At 40.6% G+C, this 22,146-nt stretch overlaps 1 protein-coding gene across 7 annotated transcripts in view; it reads left to right on the top strand.

Moving 5' to 3' along the window:
• The window catches only part of NSD3 (nuclear receptor binding SET domain protein 3), a 99,377-nt gene that overhangs the window by 45,954 nt on the left and 31,277 nt on the right, over positions 1-22,146 (top strand). For 5 of the 7 annotated variants that reach the window (XM_069573021.1, XM_069573020.1, XM_069573019.1 and 2 more), the window contains exons 5-12: positions 3,760-3,914; positions 5,647-6,162; positions 8,053-8,179; positions 12,651-12,751; positions 15,059-15,104; positions 18,100-18,230; positions 19,288-19,416; positions 20,429-20,555. In XM_069573021.1, coding sequence (XP_069429122.1) covers positions 3,760-3,914; positions 5,647-6,162; positions 8,053-8,179; positions 12,651-12,751; positions 15,059-15,104; positions 18,100-18,230; positions 19,288-19,416; positions 20,429-20,555 — 1,332 coding nt within the window. Of the gene's footprint in view, positions 1-3,759; positions 3,915-5,646; positions 6,163-8,052; positions 8,180-12,650; positions 12,752-15,058; positions 15,105-16,015; positions 17,693-18,099; positions 18,231-19,287; positions 19,417-20,428; positions 20,556-22,146 lie in introns of those variants that run through there. The other 2 variants (XM_069573022.1, XM_069573023.1) reach the window with 1 other exon arrangement.

Here is a 22,146-nt window from a genome sequence, read left to right as displayed (position 1 = left end):
AATAGCCTTCCTGAGATATGTTTTACATGCCATAAAATTCACCCTTTTAGAGCGTGCAATCTGGTGATGTTTAGCACATTTACAGTTATGCAGCCATCACCACGATCTGATGGGCTTCCCTTGTGGCTCAGCTGGTAAAGAATCCGCCTGCAATGCAGGAGACCCCAGTTCAACTCCTGAGTCGGGAAGATCCACTGGAGAAAGGGATAGGCTACCTACTCCAGTATTCTTGGGCTTCCCTGGTGGCTCAGATGGTAAAGCATCTGCCTGCAATGCGGGAGACCTGGATTCGATCTCTGGGAAGGGAAGATGATCTGGAGGAAGTCATGGCAACCCACTCCAATATTCTGGCCTGGAGAATTCCATGGACTATTCTTTGGGGTCGAAAAGAATTGGAAGTGACTAAGTGACTTTCACTTTCACCACAATCTAATCTGAAAACTTTTTTCATCAGCCCAAAAAAGAAGTCCCGTATCTATCAGCAGTCACTCTTCATCTCCCGCTTGCACCCCTGAGCCCTAAGCAGCCACTAGCTACTTTTCATCTTTGTAGATTTGCCTTTTCTGGACATTTCATATAAATCAAGTCATACAATATGATGCCTTTTAGGTCTGGTTTTTTTCACTTAGCACCATGGTTAGAAGTTCATCTATGTTGTCTCTTTTTATTGCAAGATAATATTTCATTGCATGCCTGTGCAGTACAGTTTTAAATGAAGTGGTTTTTTGACAGTTTTTCTGAAAACCAGAAACAATATAAAACTTGATTTTGTTGATTACACTCTACACATGATACCTGAGAAGCATTTTGTGTTGCCTATTATCTAAACTGCTTTGTAAAATTTACTTTGAATTTTGTACAGTAATCTTTGGTTTCCATATTGTTTTTAGTCAGTATTGCTATTAGTCAGATTCTTAGCACTGGAAAACATAGTTAACGGTTTTCACACATAAAAGATAATTCTTTGAAAAGCACATTGAAAGATGTTTGGATCCCATACCTATTTCAAGTTGTATTTTATTGTTTAGGTCTTTCTCATTTTAAGTTTAAAAGTTAAAACTGAAATGCTTTTTCTGATTATAACAATATGTTTGGTTAGAAGCCAGAGGTGCCCAGGATCATCCTCCAGATATGGAACTTCATTCTATATGACAAACTCTAGGTTTATCCAATATGATAAAATTAACTATTAGAGAAATGAAAGGCCTCCCCGTTCAAAAAAAATAACATACAGTACAGGGTCCTTGGGGACTTCCCAGGCAGCACTAGTCCTAAAGAACCCTGCCTGCCAGTGCAGGAGACGTAGAGATGTGGATTTGATTCCTGGGTCGGGAAGATCTCCTGGAGGAGGGCATGGCAACCCACTCCACTATTCTTGCCTAGAGAATCCCATGGACAGTGGAGCCTGGCGGGCTACGGTCCATAGGGTCACAGAGAGTCAGACATGCCTGAAGCCACTTAGCACACATGCACACACAGGATCCCTGATTATGAGCCTAGATATCATGCAGTGTCAAATTATCATAGTTTCTAGAGGCTCACTCTTAGCATCTCTGCTTTGTAGCACACTTATCCTGGGAACCACAGTCTCAGAGTAGCACCACTGGAGAGCTATGGTTCTCTGATGTTTTGGTCCCAGAACCCCTTTTACTCTTGAAATGTGAGGACTCTTAACACTTTAGCTTTATATAGGTTTATTCTATTACTGTTTATGTTAATTTAAAAGTTAGAGCTGAGAAAATTTAAAATATTTACCAATTAGAAAAAAATCTACTTTCTGTTATATGCAGAAATTTTTCATGTTTTATGAAAAATATTTTCCCAAGCAAAAAAATTGAGAATGGTATTTTTACATTTTTGCCAATTGCTTAACTGAAAACACTAGATTCCTGTATCTGCTTCTATATTCAGCCTATTATGGTTTGTTGCTTTGAAGAAAAGGAAGACAATCTGGCTTCACACAGATGTGTAGTCGGAAAAGGAAGTGTTTTAATAGCCTTTTCAGATAATTGTGGGCCTATTTCTTTGCTATTACACCCATACTCAGCAAGAAGTGAGTCAGTTGCAATATGGAATCTGAAATCCTGTTGATAAACTTTTTGTACTTCATGACATTAAAATCCATTGGTTCTATCTTATACTTTGAGTAGATCTTTGCCTTTTATGACTTAGTAACTTCATATATTAGCCATTTAAAACATATTTTGTGCCTATCTTCCAAATGTTGACACATTGCTTTATAGATAGTTTTAAAAAATCACATTCTTTAAGTCACCACTTACTTCATCAGAAAATTCTTTGGTTACTGAGAAGTTGGAAAATTCCTAGGGACGGATACTAGTTTTCCAATATTCTAATTTTTCTTGAAAGATCAAATTGTATTATTGGCAACAAACACTATCAGTTGTTGTTCTTGAAGTGAAAAACGTGTTTGTTCATTTTTGAGAAAATATCTGCCAAACTCTCAAGTTCCAATAACCTAGTTTTCCTTGCAGTCATTCTTTCAAGTAAAAATGGTGTTCTGTGAAGAGGTGGCCGGGTCACCACATGGTTCGATCAGAGAAATTTTTCCCCTCTTGACAGCCATCATATCTGAAGCACACAGAAGTGATTTATACCCTTCCTGTGTCATCACACAGAATATGAGAAAGACATATGTTCAAGGGTTGAGATGTTGTTGTTGTTCAGTTGCTCAGTCGTGTCCAGCTGTTTGTGACTCCATGGACTGCAGCACACCAGGCTTCCCTGTCCTTCACTATCTCAAACTCAAAGGGTTGAGATGTAGTAAAATTAATCATTTTTACTGCTTCATCAAGGGCATTAAGTAAAACTGGCCTTTTTTTTTTTTTTTTAAACTGCCAGCGTGTGACTATGAAAGATACACCACCAGTGTAATTTGGAGTCACTCGCTGCCTTTATTTGTGGTGAGATACCAGCAGTCTGACCCAGCATTGCTCTTGCCGTATTGATTGCACATGTCAACATCTCAAAAAAGACATCTTCTTCATTATAATGACGAAGGTTTTGACCTCATGGGAGCCTGGGGATCTCTGCAACCACTCCTGTTCTCCTGGGTCTGTGCGCCACACTTTTCAGTTCAGTTCAGTCTCTCAGTCGTGTCTGACTCTTTGCAACCCCATGGACTACAGCACGCCAGGCCTCCCTGTCCATCACCAACTCTCAGAGCTTGCTTAAACTCATGGCCATTGAGTCAGTGATGCCATCCAACCATCTCATCCTCTGTCATCCCTTTTTCCTCCTGCCTTCAGTCTTTCGCAGCATCAGGGTCTTTTCCAAGGAGTCAGTTCTTCGTATCAGGTAGTTAAGTATTGGAGTTTCAGCCACACTTTTATGTCAAGAGAAAAGCAGTTTGATCAGCTCTTAGCTTTTAAAAGTCCAAGAAAATAGGCCTTTTTTGAAGGAAAAATTATTTATTTATACCCAGATTTGTTTGTAAAAAGGTTTGAGGCCTGTGAAAATACATCGTGTAACCAAGGTAACAAATCTGATAATGAGCAGAATATTTGTAATATTTTTTTCTTTTTAAAACTCACTGTACTAATTTTAATTGTTTGAGGTGATTTTTATAGTAGCTATTAGTTGTGTCATTGGTAGATGTTGGAGTGCATCTTTGGATGATCCAAAAATTGCAAGTTTTAATAAGAGTAAACCGGCAAACCCAGCTTAGGTTCACATTTTTGGCAAAATATATGTGGCTGCTTATGCCGTGAAATGGCTAACAAGAATTTTTGCTTGCAGGTGCCCGGGAGTATCACGTCCAGTTTTTTAGCAACCAGCCAGAGAGGGCGTGGGTTCATGAGAAGCGGGTCCGAGAGTATAAAGGCCACAAACAGTATGAGGAACTACTGGCTGAAGCGACCAGACAAGCCAGCAATCACTCTGAAAAGCAGAAGGTGACTGATGACATAGAAACATGATCAACTGAATGCGGATTTTAAGGGACTTAATAATTTAGTAGAGCTTTTCGTACTTGAATTCAGGCAATTAGAATGATTTAGTTTAGTCCTCTAAGTTCAATTTTAATAATTTATTTTCACTGTGTCAAATTTTACATATCATATAAACATCATCACAGTCCTCTCGAAAACTTTTTCTGCTTAATACAATTTTGGCTTCTATTTTGATTTGAATTCAAATGCATAAAGTCTAATAGATGCTAGTGAAATATGGATATTGTCAGAGATTTCTATTCTTTTCATTTAATTTCGGCCTCCTGCCCTAATTCCCCTTTATGCTTGTTTAGCAAAATTGTTCTATGAAAGTAAAATATTTTAAAAATATTTAGTACTACTTACACTGAGACAGGCACTTTCTTAGGCATTTTATGTATGTGTTAATCCATTTAATCTTCATTATAATGTCAATGAGGTGTAGATACTGTTATTCCTGTTTCTACAGATGAAGAGATTGAGGCACAGAAAGCTTGAGTAGTTGGTTCAGCCAAGGTCACATTAGTAATGGAACCAAAGATGATGTGGTGGTGGACATATTAGAATTTGGACCTGTATTCTTGATAATGTGTCTGGTCGAGATTTTTTAACTCAACTAATTTAGTGTGGGCCTCTGGTGATTCAGAAATGTGTTCTGTTTTCACAGTAAGCTAAATATTATTTCAGAGGATTTTGATGACTTTTATCAAACATTCTGTAACATGTTACAAATTTAAATGTCAGTGTTTGACACATACTATACTGTCTGATGGTTCCATTAGCTAATTTCTGGCTCCCTCAGTCTAAGCTCCCTGGCTAATTCCTACTTGCTTTGGTCATTCACATACCTTTATTCAAAATTTTCTTATCTGTCTTGCCAATCCAGTCGTCTGATCAGGAATGTGGAAACTGTGATTCAGGTTTATTTTTCCCCTCATATGTTCTTGTCTTCTTGGGTCTTGTCGACTGTCACGTGTTCCTCGGGGCTCTCCTTTCTCTGCACCCTGTTTGCATCCTGGCACAAGCCAGCCACATAGCTCCAAACACTGGTTTTCTGCCCCTCCCTTAGCTCTGCTGTGGTCTGTGCAGCACCCCTGAGCTTGAGGGTGACATTTTTAATGTTTGTGTTTCCTAGGCCACTGAAAGCAATCATTTCTGTCACCTTCCTTCTCTCCGCCATCATCATTGCTAGCTTTTTATGACTGTGATATGAAGAGGACAACTCCTTGGAGGGACTCATCCAGCAGAGTGGGCGACAGGGAAGGGTTTACCATCAGAGAGAGTGGACCTGCGTGTCCTCGGTAGTAGCGCGGATCCATCAGAATTACAGGCTCAGAACATTTCCTTTATTTGCCTGAAGACCCTGAAGGTGTGTATGCACACCTGGAAAGACTATAAGACCACATGGGAAATACACATGGGTTTCAGTGTCCCTGTTGAAGTAAAGTGTTAGTCGCTCGGTCGTGTCTGACTCTTTGCGACTCCATGGACTGTAGCCCACTAGGATCCTAGGTCCATGGGATTCTCCAGGTGAGAATACTGGAGTGGGTTGTCATGCCCGCTTCCAGGGGACCTTCCCGACTAGGAATCAAACCTGGGTCCCCTGCATTACAGGCAGATTCTTTACCAACTCCGCCACCAGGGAAGCCCAGTTAGAATAAAGCTTCTTCTTTAATGCCTGCATCTTTCTTTCCAGATTCGGAAACCGCGGCCTCAAAGAGAACGTGCCCAGTGGGACATCGGCATTGCCCATGCAGAGAAAGCGCTGACTATGACCCGGGAGGAGAGGATAGAACAGTACACTTTCATCTATATTGATAAACAGCCTGAGGAGACTTTATCCCAAGCGAAAAAGAATGTTGCCTCCAAAGCCGAAGTGAAAAAGCCCCGAAGACCAAGGTCCGTGCTCAATGTGCAGCCAGAACAGACCAACACAGGCGAGGCAGCCTCCTCGCCCTCAGGTACTGAAATGCGGAGACACAGCCAGAGGCGGCACACGGGCCTGGACGAGGACGAGCCCCCTCCCGTGAAAGTGGCCTGGAAAACGGCGGCAGCGAGGAAATCCCTACCAGCGTCCATCACCATGCACAAAGGGAGCCTGGACTTGCAAAAGTGTAACATGTCTCCCGTGGTGAAAATTGAACAAGTGTTTGCTCTGCAGAATGCTACAGGAGATGGGAAATTTATCGATCAGTTTGTTTATTCGACGAAGGTATCTCCTTTTCTCATGGGTTTTCTGGGGGAACCCAGGTGTCTAGTAAGTAGTCAGTGTTGGCATTAAAAAAAAAAAACAACCCAGATAACACAAGGTCATCATCTAAATACCCTTTGTATTCACCACACTTGAAATGTACAGTCAGTTTACTATGTTTAAGATGGGGGCAAAAAGGACATAGGCAAAAAGGCTTTGTTTTCCTTCTTTTCCCCCCCTCTTTTGTAATATCCCCATCTGTACTAGATTAATCTTGAGCTGTGCAGCCAAAATTGAGCTCAGCTCCCTAAAATCATGGGAAAAAACTGGGCACTTTGCCCGTTTCTAGTTTGTGTGGTTAGATTTTTTTTTTAGTTGCAAAGTATGCTTCTGATTAAATCATCTCTGTCATTTATCTGAATTAACCATTGTAATCATTGTACCTGCTGATCCATTTGGTGGCACCAGCAATTTTGTTTGGCTCACGTTGGCTTGGGATGCTCATGCATTTTAGGAAAATACCAGAGCTGTGTGTGTCCTGTCACAATGAACCATGGTGATAGCTTGGGTAGGGGCATGAATTCAGCCTCTTCAGAGAGAATGCCTTCCTCAGCCAGCCCTGGGCCTCCAGTCAGGGCACTTTAAGGCTTTAAACCTTTTATAACATTTGTCATTTTTAATATACCTCCTCACTACCCTCCCAGCCCGCCCCATAACTGTGGGCTTGTGTATTCAATTTAGTGGCTCCTCATGGTTGTGTGGGATTCCCTTGTGGCTCAGTAATGAACCGCCTGCCAATGCAGGAGATGCATGTTTGATCCCTGGGTCGAGAAGACCCCCTGGAGAAGAAAATGGCACCCCACTCCAGTATTCTTGCCTGGAAAATCCCATGGACAGAGGAGCGTGGTGGGCTACAGTCCATGGGGTTGCAAAAGAGTTGAACACGACTTAGCAACTGAGCTCACACGCATGGATGTGTACAAGTTTTGAAGAATTCTGTGGTTATTTCTTAACAGTGTCACGTGCTCATGAAAATAACTAAATATAAGGACGCCTCATCAGTGATACATTTTCCAAAGGTGTAAATGTCCTCTGTTAACCTGTTTCTGCCTATAGAATCAACTAGTTTCACTAAGGCGAAGCTCCTTGGAAAAACAAGTTACAGTCCCCATTTGGTTCTGTTAACAGCTTTGACTAGCAAATAAATCCTTTGCGTGCTTTTTGAATATGAATTGGCTTCATTCTTGGAGCTGGTTTTTATCAGCTTTGGGATGCACAAATTAAACTTGGTCACCCCCCTCCAAAGAGTGATATTTAAATGAAATTTGAGGTAAAACTGACCTTTTAAAAATGAAGGCTTTAAAAATACATATATCATATTTATTTAATCACTCTTTTATTTCACTGCATTAAAAAATACCTAAAATGAGACAGAACTGAAATGGGACTTCTGTCTGCTGCAAATTGTTTATTTGGTCATAACTTCTGTGATCTAAGGAGAGTCTTGTCTTTCAAAGACACGTTGGCATTTTTATCCATGTAGTAGGGTACTTTACCATATAAAAATGACTACAGTTCTCTTACTGTGATGTGGGTAAAGGAAGAGACTATTCAGACTAGAAAATGTTTTGGTTTTGACAGAAGAATAGGTAGTACAGGTTTTTTTTTTAGTGACATTCATCATTTGGGCTTAACAAATAGTTTTTTTTCCCCTGAATAATCTCATCATACATTTTAGAATACAACCTGATGACTTAATAAAATTGTTCTGATAATGGCAAGGATAATAAAGTAACTGCAATAAAAAATCCAAGCACATTATGAATGGTCTTAAGCCATCTTTATAAGCCAACAATGCCATTTGTCTGGTAATCACCTGTTTGTTTTTTTTTAATTTGCCTTATTTTGAAGGGAATTGGTAACAAAACAGAAATAAGTGTCAGGGGACAAGACAGACTTATAATTTCTACACCAAACCAGAGGAATGAAAAGGCAACTCAGAATATGTCATCTCCTGAAGCAACATCTGGTTCTGCAGGTGGGTATGAGTATAGAGTACACAGACCCATTTGAGGTCTTGGTTCTGCTGGATGATCACATGGCAACTGTTTTCCTAGGAAACCTTCATTATCAGAATCAAGTTATATTTTTAAAAATTCAAATTATCAAGGCAATTATTTCAATAGAGAATGGTTTAGGGACCAAAGAGCTTTATTGATAGTAACAGTGATAGTTATTTTTCCTATAGGAATTTAAATAATAGGATTCTATGATGAAAAGAGTATAGTTATAAAATCTATACATATCTGACAGATGCATCATTTGATGATCTCTCTGCTTGAAAATAACAGCTTTAGCTTTTCCAGCACTATTAACACATACTTCCTATTTCCTCCTTTATCCCCTGTGGAACTCAAATTGGTGGATGCCCACGCTTTTTCCATTTCCCTTAGGTGTGCTAGATACTGGTAGCTGAGGGTCTCTGGCCTAACTCTCTTATTAGAATCTTCTCTGATTAACAGATAGCTTGAATTGAAAACCAAGATACATTAGTATTACTCAAAGGAGAAATCCCTATATTCAGTAAGATTGTGCCTTTGGAATAGGCAAAGACTGACTTGTAACTTAAATTGAGTGTCTGGTTGGTTTGGTTTATATAACAGTATTACTGCTGCATACAGCTGTCAAGAAAAGAGTTAGACATCAACTAACTTGATCATTTGGAATCTTAGAAGAAAGGAGTATGTTTCACTTTGTTTCTGTTTCTGTTTTCTTTTTTTTTTAAATTTTGTTGGAGTATAGTTGCTTTAAAACAGTGTTGTGTTATTTTCTACTGTATAGCAGAGTGAACCAGCTATACATATACATATATCCTCTCCCTTTTGAACTTCTTCCCTGTTCTTTTGAAATTTTTTTGGAATCTAAGAAGTGACCAAATAATTGTCCAGAAGGATTAAAGTCTTGAGACCTGAGGTAGTAGTCTTAGATCAATAATAATTCAGGCAAACCTGTAATTGAGTGACACTAAGAGGTAAATATTTTTGTAAAGGAAATTTTGAGTTAAAATTCTTCTTACAAAAGTTAAATAAAAACAAACATTATTCAGGAAAGAACTTGGGCTACTTTTCTTTTAAAACAAAGTGACAGGCCTGCAGGACGGGGTGAGATGGTGGCGTATTCGAGGAGGGGCGAGTAAACAGGAAGCCTTCATCCAGGAGCGATTTGGGAGAGGAGGCTGCATTCCAGGGGAGAGCAGCCAAGTCCAGAACCACACTTGCAACTTGCGTCGTTTCAGAATCCTGTATAAAAAATGAAATTACAATGTTGAAGCAATGAATAATGGACTTAGAAGATCCTGCATTAATTAGCCGTAGTTGAATGTTTTTGTTACCTTCTTAGATGCCGCAAGATGGTTGGCCTCAGCGCTTTGTAGTTAGGTCCAGGTTTTGTCATCTTTCTTTACACTGAACGGGTAGTAATTTTTCTGAATGTCAGCATGATACTTACACTAGGAGGATCATTAAACATCCGTTTTTCTCCAAACTAGGGAGAAAGTAAATTCTGCATAGAATATTAGATTGATCTTCAATATTAAACTTTGACTTTTAACAGAGCTTGGTGTTTTCTTCCCCTCAGCTACTGAACATTTTATCTTCATGTTGTCCTTTCCATTTACGTTCTACTGTGAATTTTCTTCTTTCCTTTTTATTTTTTGAAGCTGTGGAAGGTTGTAATTCTTTTTTAAAAAATAATTTTATTTATTGTTGGCTGTGCTGGGGCTTCGTTGCTGCACAGCTCTTCTCTAGTTGCAGAGAGCGGACACTGTTCTCTACTTGCGGTGCTACTTACAGGCTTCCTGTTGCTGCGGCTTCTCTTGTTGCGGGGCATGGGTTCGAGGGCACGTGGACTCAGTAGTTGTGGCTCCCAGGCTCTAGAGCACAGGCTTAGTAGTTGTGGCACAGGGACTTACTTGGCCCGAAGCATGTGGGATCTTCCCGGATCAGGGATCAAACCTGTGTCTCCTGCTCTGGAAGGTGGATTCTTTACCACTGAGCCACCAGGGAAAGTCCAGTTATTATTCTTTATATCGAGGAAAAGTTCAGTTTCTGCCTTAGGCAGACATATGTAATTAGATTTTGTGACCTTAGGTTATAGATGAGCGGTCTAAAGCTTTGACCTTGGTTTAAATTTGGTTGCCAGCTGTAGCTGATAAGCATATTTTGTCTCCTTAAATGACCGTTTTGCTCCTTGTGGAAAAACTCTTGTGGTTAAAAAGTCAGAAAAGAGACCTGGTCTCCCTTCAGAAACTGATTGCATCGTCATCATCTCAGTTGGCATTAACTACTCATGGAGAATTCTCAGGCTTTTTCTTAGTAAATTTAGGTACTACCTAGAATGTGTGGCACTGCTACTTTTCTGTGGTTTGAGGAATCATATTTGCATTTATACAAGATCTCTATGCTATTTTCCAAATCCAGAGATGCTCACTTCTTATCCCTTAGAACATGAACAGAATACTTTTTCATTGTTTAGGGGGGTTTTTTTGTTTTTGTTTTTGTTTTCCACTTTTTCAGTTTTGTTGTTTTGGCTGTGCCACATGTCTTGCGTGATCTTAGCTCCCTGACCAGGGATCCAACCCGTGTCCCCTGCAGTGGAAGCACAGAGTCCTAACCTTTGGACCATTAGGGAATTCCCATTTTTAGTATATTTATTTTATCTAAATTTTATTTATTTTTATTTTTGGCTGAGCTGGGTCTTCATTGCTGCACCTGGGCTTTCTCTAGTTGTCTTGAGCAGGGGCTACTCTGCAGTTACAGTGCGTGGACTTCTCATTGCAGCGGCTTCTCTTGTGGTGCACGGGCTCCAGGCATGCAGGCTTCCATAGTTGTGCAGTTCGAGGGGACTAGAGCACAGGCTCTGTAGCTGTGGCACATGGGTTTAGTTGCTCAGCAATGGGATATTCCCTGGACCAAAGGATCAAACCGGTGTCCGCCTGCATTGCAAGGCAGATCCTTAACCTCTGGGCCACCAGGGAAGTCCAATGTTTTAAAACATAGTAGAGTTGATGTGTTCCTTGGGTAGCTTTCAGAATAATTTGAAGGAGTCACCACATTGCCTTATCTTTATAAGATAATAGATCAAATATCATTTGCCCTTGATGGAACAATTATATGTTGTCATCCTCAAAATAAGAAAGCTGTTTGTTTGTTTGTTTGTCTTATGCAGTTCTAGTTTCATTTTCCTCTTTCCTGGTAGGTACTTGAGTATTGCTAACTAAACTGAAATGCGGATCTCTGGAATACTCCGGTGTCTGTGAGGGTGGGATGCTTGTTGTTTTAGTTAACGTTTCCATCGGTGTAAAGAGAAGAGTGAGAGTAAAGGACACCTTCACTGTGTGACTTCTGTGCTAGAAATTAATTAAGCACAGCTCAGAAACAATATGTTATCGTCAGACTGCCTGCTCCTGCCCCCTTAAAAGTAATGGGATCCTTCTTTGTTTGGGCTTTGAACAAAGGTGAGGAGAGCCGTTTCCCCATAGACAAGACTAATGAAACCAAGAAATATACAGGTGATGTGAAAACTTTATTGAGGTAGCTTCTGCAAGGTGCTTATCATCTAGCGAGGACTATTCAGGTGGTCCAAGTGCTGAGAAGATAATAGCTGTGCTGAAAGGGCTTTTCCTGCTTTGGGTCACAGAATGAACCATAGTGGGATCCATTCCTGACTTAGTGTTTTCTCACACTGTGGCCTTAAATGTCAGTTTTATCCTTTCCAAAATGGCGTCGCAGAGTTGGATACAACTGAGGGACTGAACTGAAATGATGTGTTTTATTGCAAAGACTCTTACTGTTTAAAAACCTTCTTAGTTTCTTTTTTTCACTATTTAATATTAACAGGCTTGAAAATTTTTTCAGTGAGTTTTCCATGACTAATTACTTTTAAAGGAGTCTAGTCCCTTGATAGTCAAATTAACGATTCATTGTTCATCACATTTTTGTGTTTTTCCTCCTTTTTTCTCTTTGGTTGTTAATAATATAACAATATTACAACCAGCAGCCAGCCCTGTTAAGCATTTTAAAGGTAGAATTAATTTATTTGTTAATGCAAAATACATAGTACTAAATAAATTTTGAACCATTACTTCCTAATGTTAACTGAGAATGCAGTCGTTTTCATACATTCCCGCCATCCCTTCATTCCTTCACTTATTGCCTACGTGTGTTTATCGTCTGTTTTAGTTTGACTATATAATTTTTAAAAAATTAATCCCTCTTTATTTGTATAGTTTAGGGTCTTTCATGAATCCTAGTCTCAACTTACCAGCCTTGACAATTTAACCTACGGTTTTTTGTGTACTCTCAAGTGTTTTAATAGTTTTTAATGATTTTGTAGTTACAAGACCAACGGTAATGGATGAGAAAAGCAGGGAATTTGGTCAGATCTTAATTATTTAAATGTCAAGGCATCCTCGGGTGAGTTTTTATTTGCTTGTTTAAATTATCTTTTAGGCTCAGTAGAAAAGAAGCAGCAGAGAAGATCAATTAGAACTCGTTCTGAATCGGAGAAATCCACTGAGGTTGTGCCAAAGAAGAAGATCAAAAAGGAGCAGGTTGGCTTCCTACCTGTAGAGAGTTAAAGCCTTGTATTTGTAGATGTTGTGGCTTATGTTGGTACCTTAAAAGAAGGCGAGACCTCCCCAACACTGGATTTCCCTTCTGGACTATCTCATGCTTCTGTCCTGATGAATTCCAGTACCCAGTTCTAAGACAGCATCCCTGTGATTCTGCTTCAAGCATTTTCACAGAAAACAGTCAGGCTTCAGGAGATGGGAAACCAGTGGTCCAAGACTTTTAAAAATTCCTCTCGTTTATTTTGAATTTTCTGTTATGAGCAAAATGATTTCATGTTTTCATGATTTTTATTTGGAACCATCTCTGAGTTCCTTTTGAATTTTAATTTTTGACCTAAGCTGCTACTATCTGTTAATTTTATTTTTTAAACAAATCAAATTAACTGTAAGAGTTTTATTTAAGAAACATAATCATAGATGATCTGGTTTTTCTGCAGGTATCACAGATTTTTTTGGAATGTTGTTTTCCCAGTAGAAGGGCACTCACCTGTTATTGGGTTATCAGATACACACTATTTAAGTTTAAAAGGGGAGGGGCACGTTGACTGAAGGGTATTCAGCCAGTGTAATCATTGTAGTAATAGGCATACTAAGTTAAATTTTCAAAGAAATTTTTAGAAACCATTACTCCTTTAACTTAAGCTCACAGTCAGAATTTCTCTTCATTGTTTAAAGTAAAAAGATATTCATTTTTACAGACCAGACAGCTGCTATTAAACAAAAAGAATTATGACTAGTATTAGTTCCAATAAGCTTTCTATTTTTAAAACCACTCAAATACATTTAGAAGAATGTGGAGTTTTCTATATAAATGATTTCCTTCAGAATTTTAAACTTCCAAACTTGAGGTGATTTTGTGGGTGCGTTGTGGTATCAGCAAGCATGTAAAACAATTTTCTGAGAAATAGTTTAACACAAATTTCAATAGTATACTAATTTGACTTTCTTTTATCATCATTAGCTTTCATACTTAGGAAATTATATTCCAATAAATCTTTCTAAGCTCTTGCAGGTCTACAGTATTCCTTACCAAAATGAAGTTGTGACTTTGCCAGCCGGTTCCCCAGTTCACTCTGTGACCAGCCAGACTAAAATTAATAAGGAGAATGAGTACCAAAAAATGGGACAGATTGTTAATGCCACTGTGTTTAGTTAGTAGCAGAACAATACCAGTGATTATTTAGAAGATTTTATATTTGTATCGCCAATTGTATCTTGTAAAAGCTCTTCTGTTGTATGCTTTTTTCCTACCTGTTATAAAAAATAAAAAATAAAAAAATTTTTTTTAAAACTTAGAATAATCCTTAAATATTTACAAATGTGTTGCAACATGCATATTTCACCACATCTCAAAGAAAACTAAAATTCAGTTTGTAGCTTAAGCAGGAACTCCTCCAAAGAGCATCCTTCCTTCAATTCCAACAGTTCAGCCCTCCAGTTACCACGAGTTTTACATATCCTTTGGCAGAGTAACTTCTGATCTTGCTGTCCTAATGTAGGATCAAGACACTGTTCATAAGACACTCAAGAAAGCGCTTTTGCAATATTGCAAACTTAAGTTTGTACTAGCAGCAAAAGTATTGAGCTTCCAGCTGTATGGAGCCCCATAGCACTCTCTACAGAGAGAGTCCTGATCCCCAGCAACTTAGATGTCAGTGCAGGCACGGAGGATCTTTAAAGTGGTTGTGAGTTGCATTGACCTGAGTATCGTAGTGGGACTTCCCTGGTGGCTCAGACGGTAAAGCGTCTGTCTACAATGTGGGAGACCCAGGTTCGAGTCCTGGGTTGGGAAGATCCCCTGGAGAAGGAAATGGCAATCCACTCCAGTACTATTGCCTGGAAAATCCCATGGACAGAGGAGCCTATCATAGTAAGTAAGAGAGGAGTATCATAGTAAGTAAAAAATTACCCTAAACATCTTTGGGGCAGGTGGAGTTTACAGCATCCTCTGGGCTGCTTGTACAAACAGCCCCTCTCCTGCCTCCCAGATGAGGAGGAAAGCATCTGGGTTGTCTTCAGGCACTGAGGAAGCAGTGGGAGAGGGCTGCCCGAGCGCATGTGGCTGAGTGTTGCCCTTGGTGCCCAGCACAGGCAGCTCGGACTGAAACCCTCCCTGACCCTGAGACAGCTTTACCCAGAAAATGGGACCATGTCCAGATTTCAGATGCATTCATTGCTCATCATGACTTAGATTGATGGCCGTATTATTCCCCACCCCCCCACTGTTAATCTAGCAGAAGGAAAGAAAAATTCCCCACTCATGCTGTATTTTTCTGTCCAAAACAGGTTGAAACAGTTCCTCAGGCTACAGTGAAGACTGGATTACAAAAAGGTGAGTTATTTATAATGTTGCTCTGCATTTTCCTCAATTAAAACCAATTTTAAAGAATTCTTCGTACTTCATGTATTTTTGTGTGTCTCTGTAAATCATTGTTGTCGCTCTTCAGTCAATGATTTGTGTGAAACTGAAGCATTCCCCTGTGTTTGTGTGTGTGTGTGTGCGCGCGCGCCTGCCTGCGTGTGTGTCTCTTAGAGTTGATCTTACTCTGTGCCTCCATGTGAAAAGTCTTGTTCGTTTTGGTAAATTGGAGAACACCATGTAGGCTTAATACCTGTTTGCAACTTTTCTCCTTAAGATTCTGGGGTTTCACTGGTTTATAAACTAGGGATGTGACGAATCCACTTTTTTTGGTATTCGACTGAATACCGAATAGTAGCTATGTCAATAGCTGGCAAACCTGGACTATGACAAATCAGACGAGACCACCTGATTGAAAAAAAAAAAAAATCTTACCACGTTTATTCTTACAGTGCTGTAAAATCTTTTTTTTGTAAATTACAATGATTCATAGCCTACTTATGGCCATTATTTGCTGATCTTATGCAGAATCTATTTGAGATATGCACAAAGTTTAAGAAACCTTAAACTTAAGTCTGTACTTTCTGTGTGCAATTTGACTGCAGTACAAAAACTCCATAGCATTGATTCGTGCGTTTTTGGTGAGATCAGACTGTATTTAATGCCTGTAGTTTACTCTGGGCAAATTGCATTATTAAAAAAAAAAAACACCAGCCTCTCTGCATTCTCGGGGAGAAGTCTGCAGCGATGGTCTCCGTGGAGATCCTCAGCAGAACTGAACAGCCTCTCGGAGGGAACACTGCTTGGCGGAGCTCCAAGAAAAGACATCGCGATCGCTGCGAGATTAGGAGGCCTGATTGCGTTGTGTTTCCACCATTCCACAGGGTCGGCGGACCGGGGCGTGCAGGGCTCTGTCAGATTCAGTGACAGCTCCGTCTCCGCAGCGATTGAGGAAACTGTGGACTGAGATTCCTGTACAATTTCATCCCAGAAACTCCAGACTTGTAGTCTCCATGCAAGATTTCTTTGTCGGCGGCTCGATAAAACAGTTTCTTTGTTTTCAATTTTGATTTTGCCAATCATCACTATTGGCGTTTTCCTGCCTGGTTTCTTCTTCAAGACTCTGAACAATTGCTTTAACATTCAAATGATTTTTTTTTTTTTTTTGGTCTGAGCTGGATGGGTACAGCTTAAATCATGGGTCCAGCCTAAAAAAACCATCGTTTAACTTACATTGATCAATTTCAACATGGACTGTTTTTGGGGGTTTTTTTGTTTTTTGTTTTTTTTTCGGTTTTGCGTTTTTAAATAAAGCATCATTAATGCACATCGCAGGGTTTTGCCAAACAGCCCAAACTGTATACATTACAATCATTAAAAGCTCTTATTTTTTTTAACATTAGTGCCGTTATCATGGAGAACAGCGTGGTGGCTGCCTGTGGGCAGTCTGTCCTTTTTCTAGCATTTTCAGAAACTCATCGGAAATGGCGGTACCTGTGTTTCCCTCCGAAAGCCTCTCAGTACAGCACTCCTGTTCCTCTCTTAAAACTCCTTGTTAATCCAGTGATCTTTTAGGCCAAGGAAATATGTTGTGGTGGTGTTCTGGGTCCGTACACCAACAATGAAGGAGATAGATTTGTGTACTTGTGTTTTTTTTTTAAATCAGCGTTAACATGGGCAGGCACCCTCACTTTATAGATGTAAGGAAACCCTCAGTTGAAAACCTTGTAGGATGGGCTGTGATGACGAGGTTCCGGTTAACCTGAGCAGTCTCACGAGGTCCACATCCTCCACCACAGACCGTGGCCATACACCAAGTACTGCTCCCCGCCCAGCCTTTTCGGATCTTCACGGCCCTCGGGAGACCTGTTCCTCCTGGGTCTCTTCTGGACTGCACACCTCCACCATAGCTTCCTGGGCTGATCTAAGATGTCTGTCTGTTGTATGGAAATTTTTTGGGGAAAAAAAAGTGTCCCAAACACAAAACTGTGGGTTGAAATATTAAGCGTCTCCTTGATTCCTTTGGTATCCACCGTGGCTGATCCACACGTTCCATCGTGGCTGTTTCTGTATAGCCTATACTGCATTAGCCTGAGAGATTGTTGCTTTGTAACTTTTTGCACTATTGTTTTGGCCGGATTTGTATTACACACAGTTTTAAAAAAAAAAAAAAATTCTACACTATTCTCTGCCTTTTTTTTTTTTTTCATACTTATTCCTTCCCGCACCAGTTCCACACAGAGGCCTCTCATCCAGCTGTTCGTGATTTGGCTGCACTTGAACATTGATTGTCTGTTTACAGCCCTCAGCACTGTGTCGCCTAGATGGCATGACGTGTGTCGCGGTGCTGCAGCACTTGTAATGGTCACAGTAACTGCCCTCCACCGAGGAAGTCTCAGACGAACAATTGTGAACATCCAGGATTTATCTGGGGTGGGGGGCAATGATCATCTGAAATGCAAAATTCGGGGGAAAATGGCGCTATCCGTGTACGACTCGAATACGAATCAGAGATTTGTCACATCCCTAATAAACAAGAAGGAGGTGTCTCTGCAACCGTATTTGTAAGCTGCACAGTGTGTTGGGTTTTATGTCTTCCCTCCCCCCGCCCCCCCCAAATTGAACGGCTCCTTGCATTGCTCCCAATCGATCCGCTGTCCTGCAGTTCTCACCGAATTGGTGTTTAGGTCGGAACTTGGGCTCTGTGCCCGAAAATAGCTTTAGTGCAGGAGCTCAGAATTAAATGTTTTCAAAGAGCGGTTGTAAATTACATCACTCACCATCAGGAAGGTCAGAAGCTTATGAAGTTTTGACTCGTGACTTCAGTGTTACAAAGAGAGCTATGCTTTTTTTTTTTTTCTCACACTACAGATGAGTTTGGGGAAAGAAAATATTCTCCCACAAGAAAAAATTAAAACAACAAATGTTAAGCACTATTTTAGGATTAATTTCGGTGTGTTGTATTAAGGTGCCAGCGAGATTTCAGATTCCTGTAAACCTCTAAAGAAAAGGAGCCGCGCCTCAACCGACGTAGAAATGGCTGGTTCCACGTACAGAGACACGTCTGACTCCGATTCCAGAGGGCTGAGTGACCTGCAGGTAAGTATGTCCCAGAGCCTGGGTGCAATGCCATCTTGCTTTGCCAAACCAAGTAACCAAGTAATGCTTTGCCTGGCTTTTTTTTTTTTTTTTTTTTTTTTGGCAAGAATGAGAATTGGGGAAAAAAATATGGGTAGTAAAGGAACCATCTTGGTTATTTTGTAACTTAGTGCGGGGGTCGCTCCGCAGAAAGAGCGAGGCAGTGGAACTTCCCTCAGCAAAGCTGAGGAGTCCCGAGAAGAGGTGAGCCTGCTGTCCGCTGACCCAGCCCCTCGTAAGTGAGAAACAATCAGACGCGACAGGGGTTCCCTCTGAGCAGTTCCGCTTTATTGCCACAAACTCTTGGTTTATATAGGCAAGCAAGGGGGTTCTGCGAGGGACCTCCCATAGTTGCACCAATCACGTTAAAGGTCAAATTATAATATGCATATAAGGTCAAGTCGTCATGAGCTTAATAGGAGTCTATGGTAATCACGTACTGTCCACGTGTACGAAAGTCAAGAGAGCCAATCAAAAACTCTAACATGGACCACGCCCCTATCTCTATCGCTGGACGCCATCTTGGCTTCCAACCGCAAAAGCTAGCCCGTTTTTTTTTAAGGTTTCCCACGTAGGGCCCCACAACTTACGAGTCCCTTAACTTTGCTAATCTTTTGGATCGGAGGTCTCCAACCTCTGGGATCTAAGGCCTGACGATCCGAGGTGGAGCTGATATAGTAATAACAGAAATCAAACTCAAAACAAATGTAATGTGCTTGAATCATCCCGAAACCACACCCCGCCCTGCACCCCTAGTCCATGGAAAAGTTGTATTCCATGAAACCTGTCCCTGGTGCCAAAAAGGTTGGGGACTGTGGGTTGGGTTTTTTTTTTTGTTTTTTTGTTTTTTTTTCACTTTAACAGTTTCTGTCAAACACCAGACATCTGGTATCCAGGGGTTTTAGAAAGAAGAGGTTGTGGGAAGATTTATCTGAGCAAGGCTTACTAGGATTATCATAGCACCTAATTTTGAGGAGATTCTTGTTTTTCTTAAAAGCTTGTTCTGTTTTCCATGCAGGCAGGCTTTGGAAAGCAAGTCGATAGCCCTTCAGCTACTGCAGAGGCAGACGTTTCTGATGTGCAGTCCGTGGATTCAAGTTTGTCACGAAGAGGCACTGGAATGAGCAAGAAGGATACTGTGTGTCAGGTAGGCAAGGGGCCTGTCCTGCAGCTTGAAACAACGGCCATGATGTCCTGCCAGTATACCGCTTCTGTCCTGTCAGGATAGTATATTTCTTAAAAAAAAAAAAATTGTATTCCTTTATTTGGCTTCACTGGGTCTTCCTTACAGTATGTGGGATCTAGTTCCCTAATCAAGGATCGAACCCAGGCCCCTTGCATGGAGAGCAAGGAGTCTTAGCCCCTGGACCACCAGGGAAGTCCCAGAGAGGGTAGTATCTTTCTGAATTGCAATATTACTTTAAAGCTACAGACCTCAAAGCCACTTCTGGCTCTTTTCTTCCCTTTCGGAGTTGGAATACTTACTATTCACATGAAACTTCGGGTCCTCACTGGGATATTGTTTAGTTGCTAAGTCAGATCTGACTCTTTTGCCACCTCATAGACTGTAGCCCACCAGGCTCCCCTGTCCATGGGATTCTCCAGGCAAGAATACTGGAGTGGGTTGCCATTTCCTTCTCCAGGGGGTCTTCCCAACCCAGAGTTCAAACTGGAGTTTCCTTCATTGGCAGGTGGATTCTTTACCACTGAGCCACATTGGAAGCCCCCTTTATTGTGATACTCTCTTATTAATTAGAAGTAAATGACAGATGTCTGCCTTCAAAAACATTCCCTTAAATTTAAGTTGATATTACTGTTTTTAAGGTTTATTTCCCCTTTCTGAAAAATACTGATTTGCCCTGTGAAGCAAAGTTGAAGTTTGCAGATTCCAAACAAGGAATCATCAAAGATCGAGTGTAACTTTTAAACTTTATATCTATTGGGTACAGGGAAGAGTTTGCTAGTTCAGTGGTTCTCAAAGTGAGGGCCAAGGGCTAGCCGCACTGGCACAGTCAGGATACTTACTGGAGATTCTCAGGCCCAACCCAGACCCACTGAATCAGAAACCGTGGGCCCAGCAAGCTTGTCTTCACAGGCCCTCTAGTGGCCCCGATGCCTGGTAGAGTTTGAGAACTGCTGTTTTTTTTGCCTTGTTACAGATCTGTGAAAGCTCTGGCGACTCTCTGATTCCCTGTGAGGGAGAGTGCTGCAAACACTTCCACCTGGAGTGCCTGGGCTTGTCATCACCCCCTGATGGAAAGTTCGTCTGTGTCGAGTGTAAAACTGGTGAGCATCCCTATTCTGGGTAGATACAGGGTGGCAGGTGGGGGTATACAGAGCCTCTGTCTCCTCTGACTGTACAGAGGTTACATCAACCTCTGACTGTGATGGTTACATCACAAACTGTAACCATGGGGAGCTGTATTTTTAGTGGAAAGATGGAGGGGCCAGAAATTGGTTTGAGGGGGTTGTCACCATTTCTTTCTTTTACCCCATATGTAGACTTCCACCAGTCAAAATAATTTATAGAGAAAGGAATAGGTAAGTTTTTATTTCTTTTGTGTCATAGCCTCACTTTTAGGTAAAGTCATGGAAAGCAGGATGTTACCAATAATGTAAGTGAAAAGTCACCTGGTTGTGAGATGGCCTGGTAGTGCTTCTAGGAACCTGTTTGTATGTTTTTGTGGGTTTTATTTCGGCTTTGCTGTGAGAAACTATGAGCCAGTTGGATGTCAAGTATTTATGATATGCTGACCTTACCTTTGATACTTTATTATTTTCCTACTCTTTCCCCCCTTTATTTGGATTCTCATAGATATTTATTTTATACTTTTTTACTTGTATGCCTCCAAAAATCTCTTGTATATTCCAAACTCTATTAGAACGGTAACTTTGTTTTTAACCAAACACTTCCTAAATGCCAGCTGCTCTTAATACTCGGCATTTTGTCTTCTTATCTTGTTTGATCCTCATTACATTATGAGATCACTACTATTATGATGTCCATTTTACAGAGTGTGAAACTGAGGTTTAGAGCGTTTGGTTCCCAGCCTTGCCCAGAGTCACAAAGATATACATGGTGAAGCTGGGGTTCCGGCTCAGGAGGCAGAGCTTGACCCCAGGGTCCTTGCTCTTTCCCATTGCCTTCTGCCACCTTGACCCAGTAGACAGGGATCATGTATCATATATCCTGACCACACCCACACACCCTTACTTATATACACAGGCAAAAACTAAGCTACAGAAGCTAAGAGAAATAACTTATATTTTTCCCTATGTAAGGTATCATTTTATTGATCACATTTAGACTCTGCAGAAAAACTTTTGGACAGTTTGCCAGCTGACAGCCTCAGAGTCAGATTATCTACACATTGTTTTATTTGGCCTTCAAAATGAGTTCTGAACGTGTAAACACACAACAAGCACGTACTCTTGGTTCCCCACCTTCCCTACTGTGCCCTTATTCTGAAACCCTGTCACTCAGTCATTGATGTGCCTGGCGCAACTAAGCTTTCAAATTTTCAGCCTGTAGTTTAAATTACTGATGGGAAGGACCATGTATCTCAGTATTAAAACATTCTTAGGGCTTCTCTTCTAACTCTAGAATCCAGCAGAAATCTGCCAACAAATGTTAGATGTAATCTATTTGGTACACATCTACTAGAAAGTTTAAGAAGCAAATTTGCTTTAAAAGCAATTTAAGTAAACAAAGTTAGAGGACTCATACTTCCTGATTTCAGAATTTACTACAAAGCTACAGTAATTAAAACAGTGTGGTACTAGCATAAAGACATGAACCAATGAAATAGATTGGGGAGCCCAGAAATAAACTCACATATGGTCAAATGATTTTTTAACAAGGGTGCAAACACTGGTC

This window comes from Ovis canadensis, chromosome 26, assembly GCF_042477335.2.
Source record: "Ovis canadensis isolate MfBH-ARS-UI-01 breed Bighorn chromosome 26, ARS-UI_OviCan_v2, whole genome shotgun sequence".
Lineage (NCBI taxonomy): Eukaryota > Metazoa > Chordata > Mammalia > Artiodactyla > Bovidae > Ovis > Ovis canadensis.
This window is presented reverse-complemented; position numbering and strand designations above follow the sequence as displayed.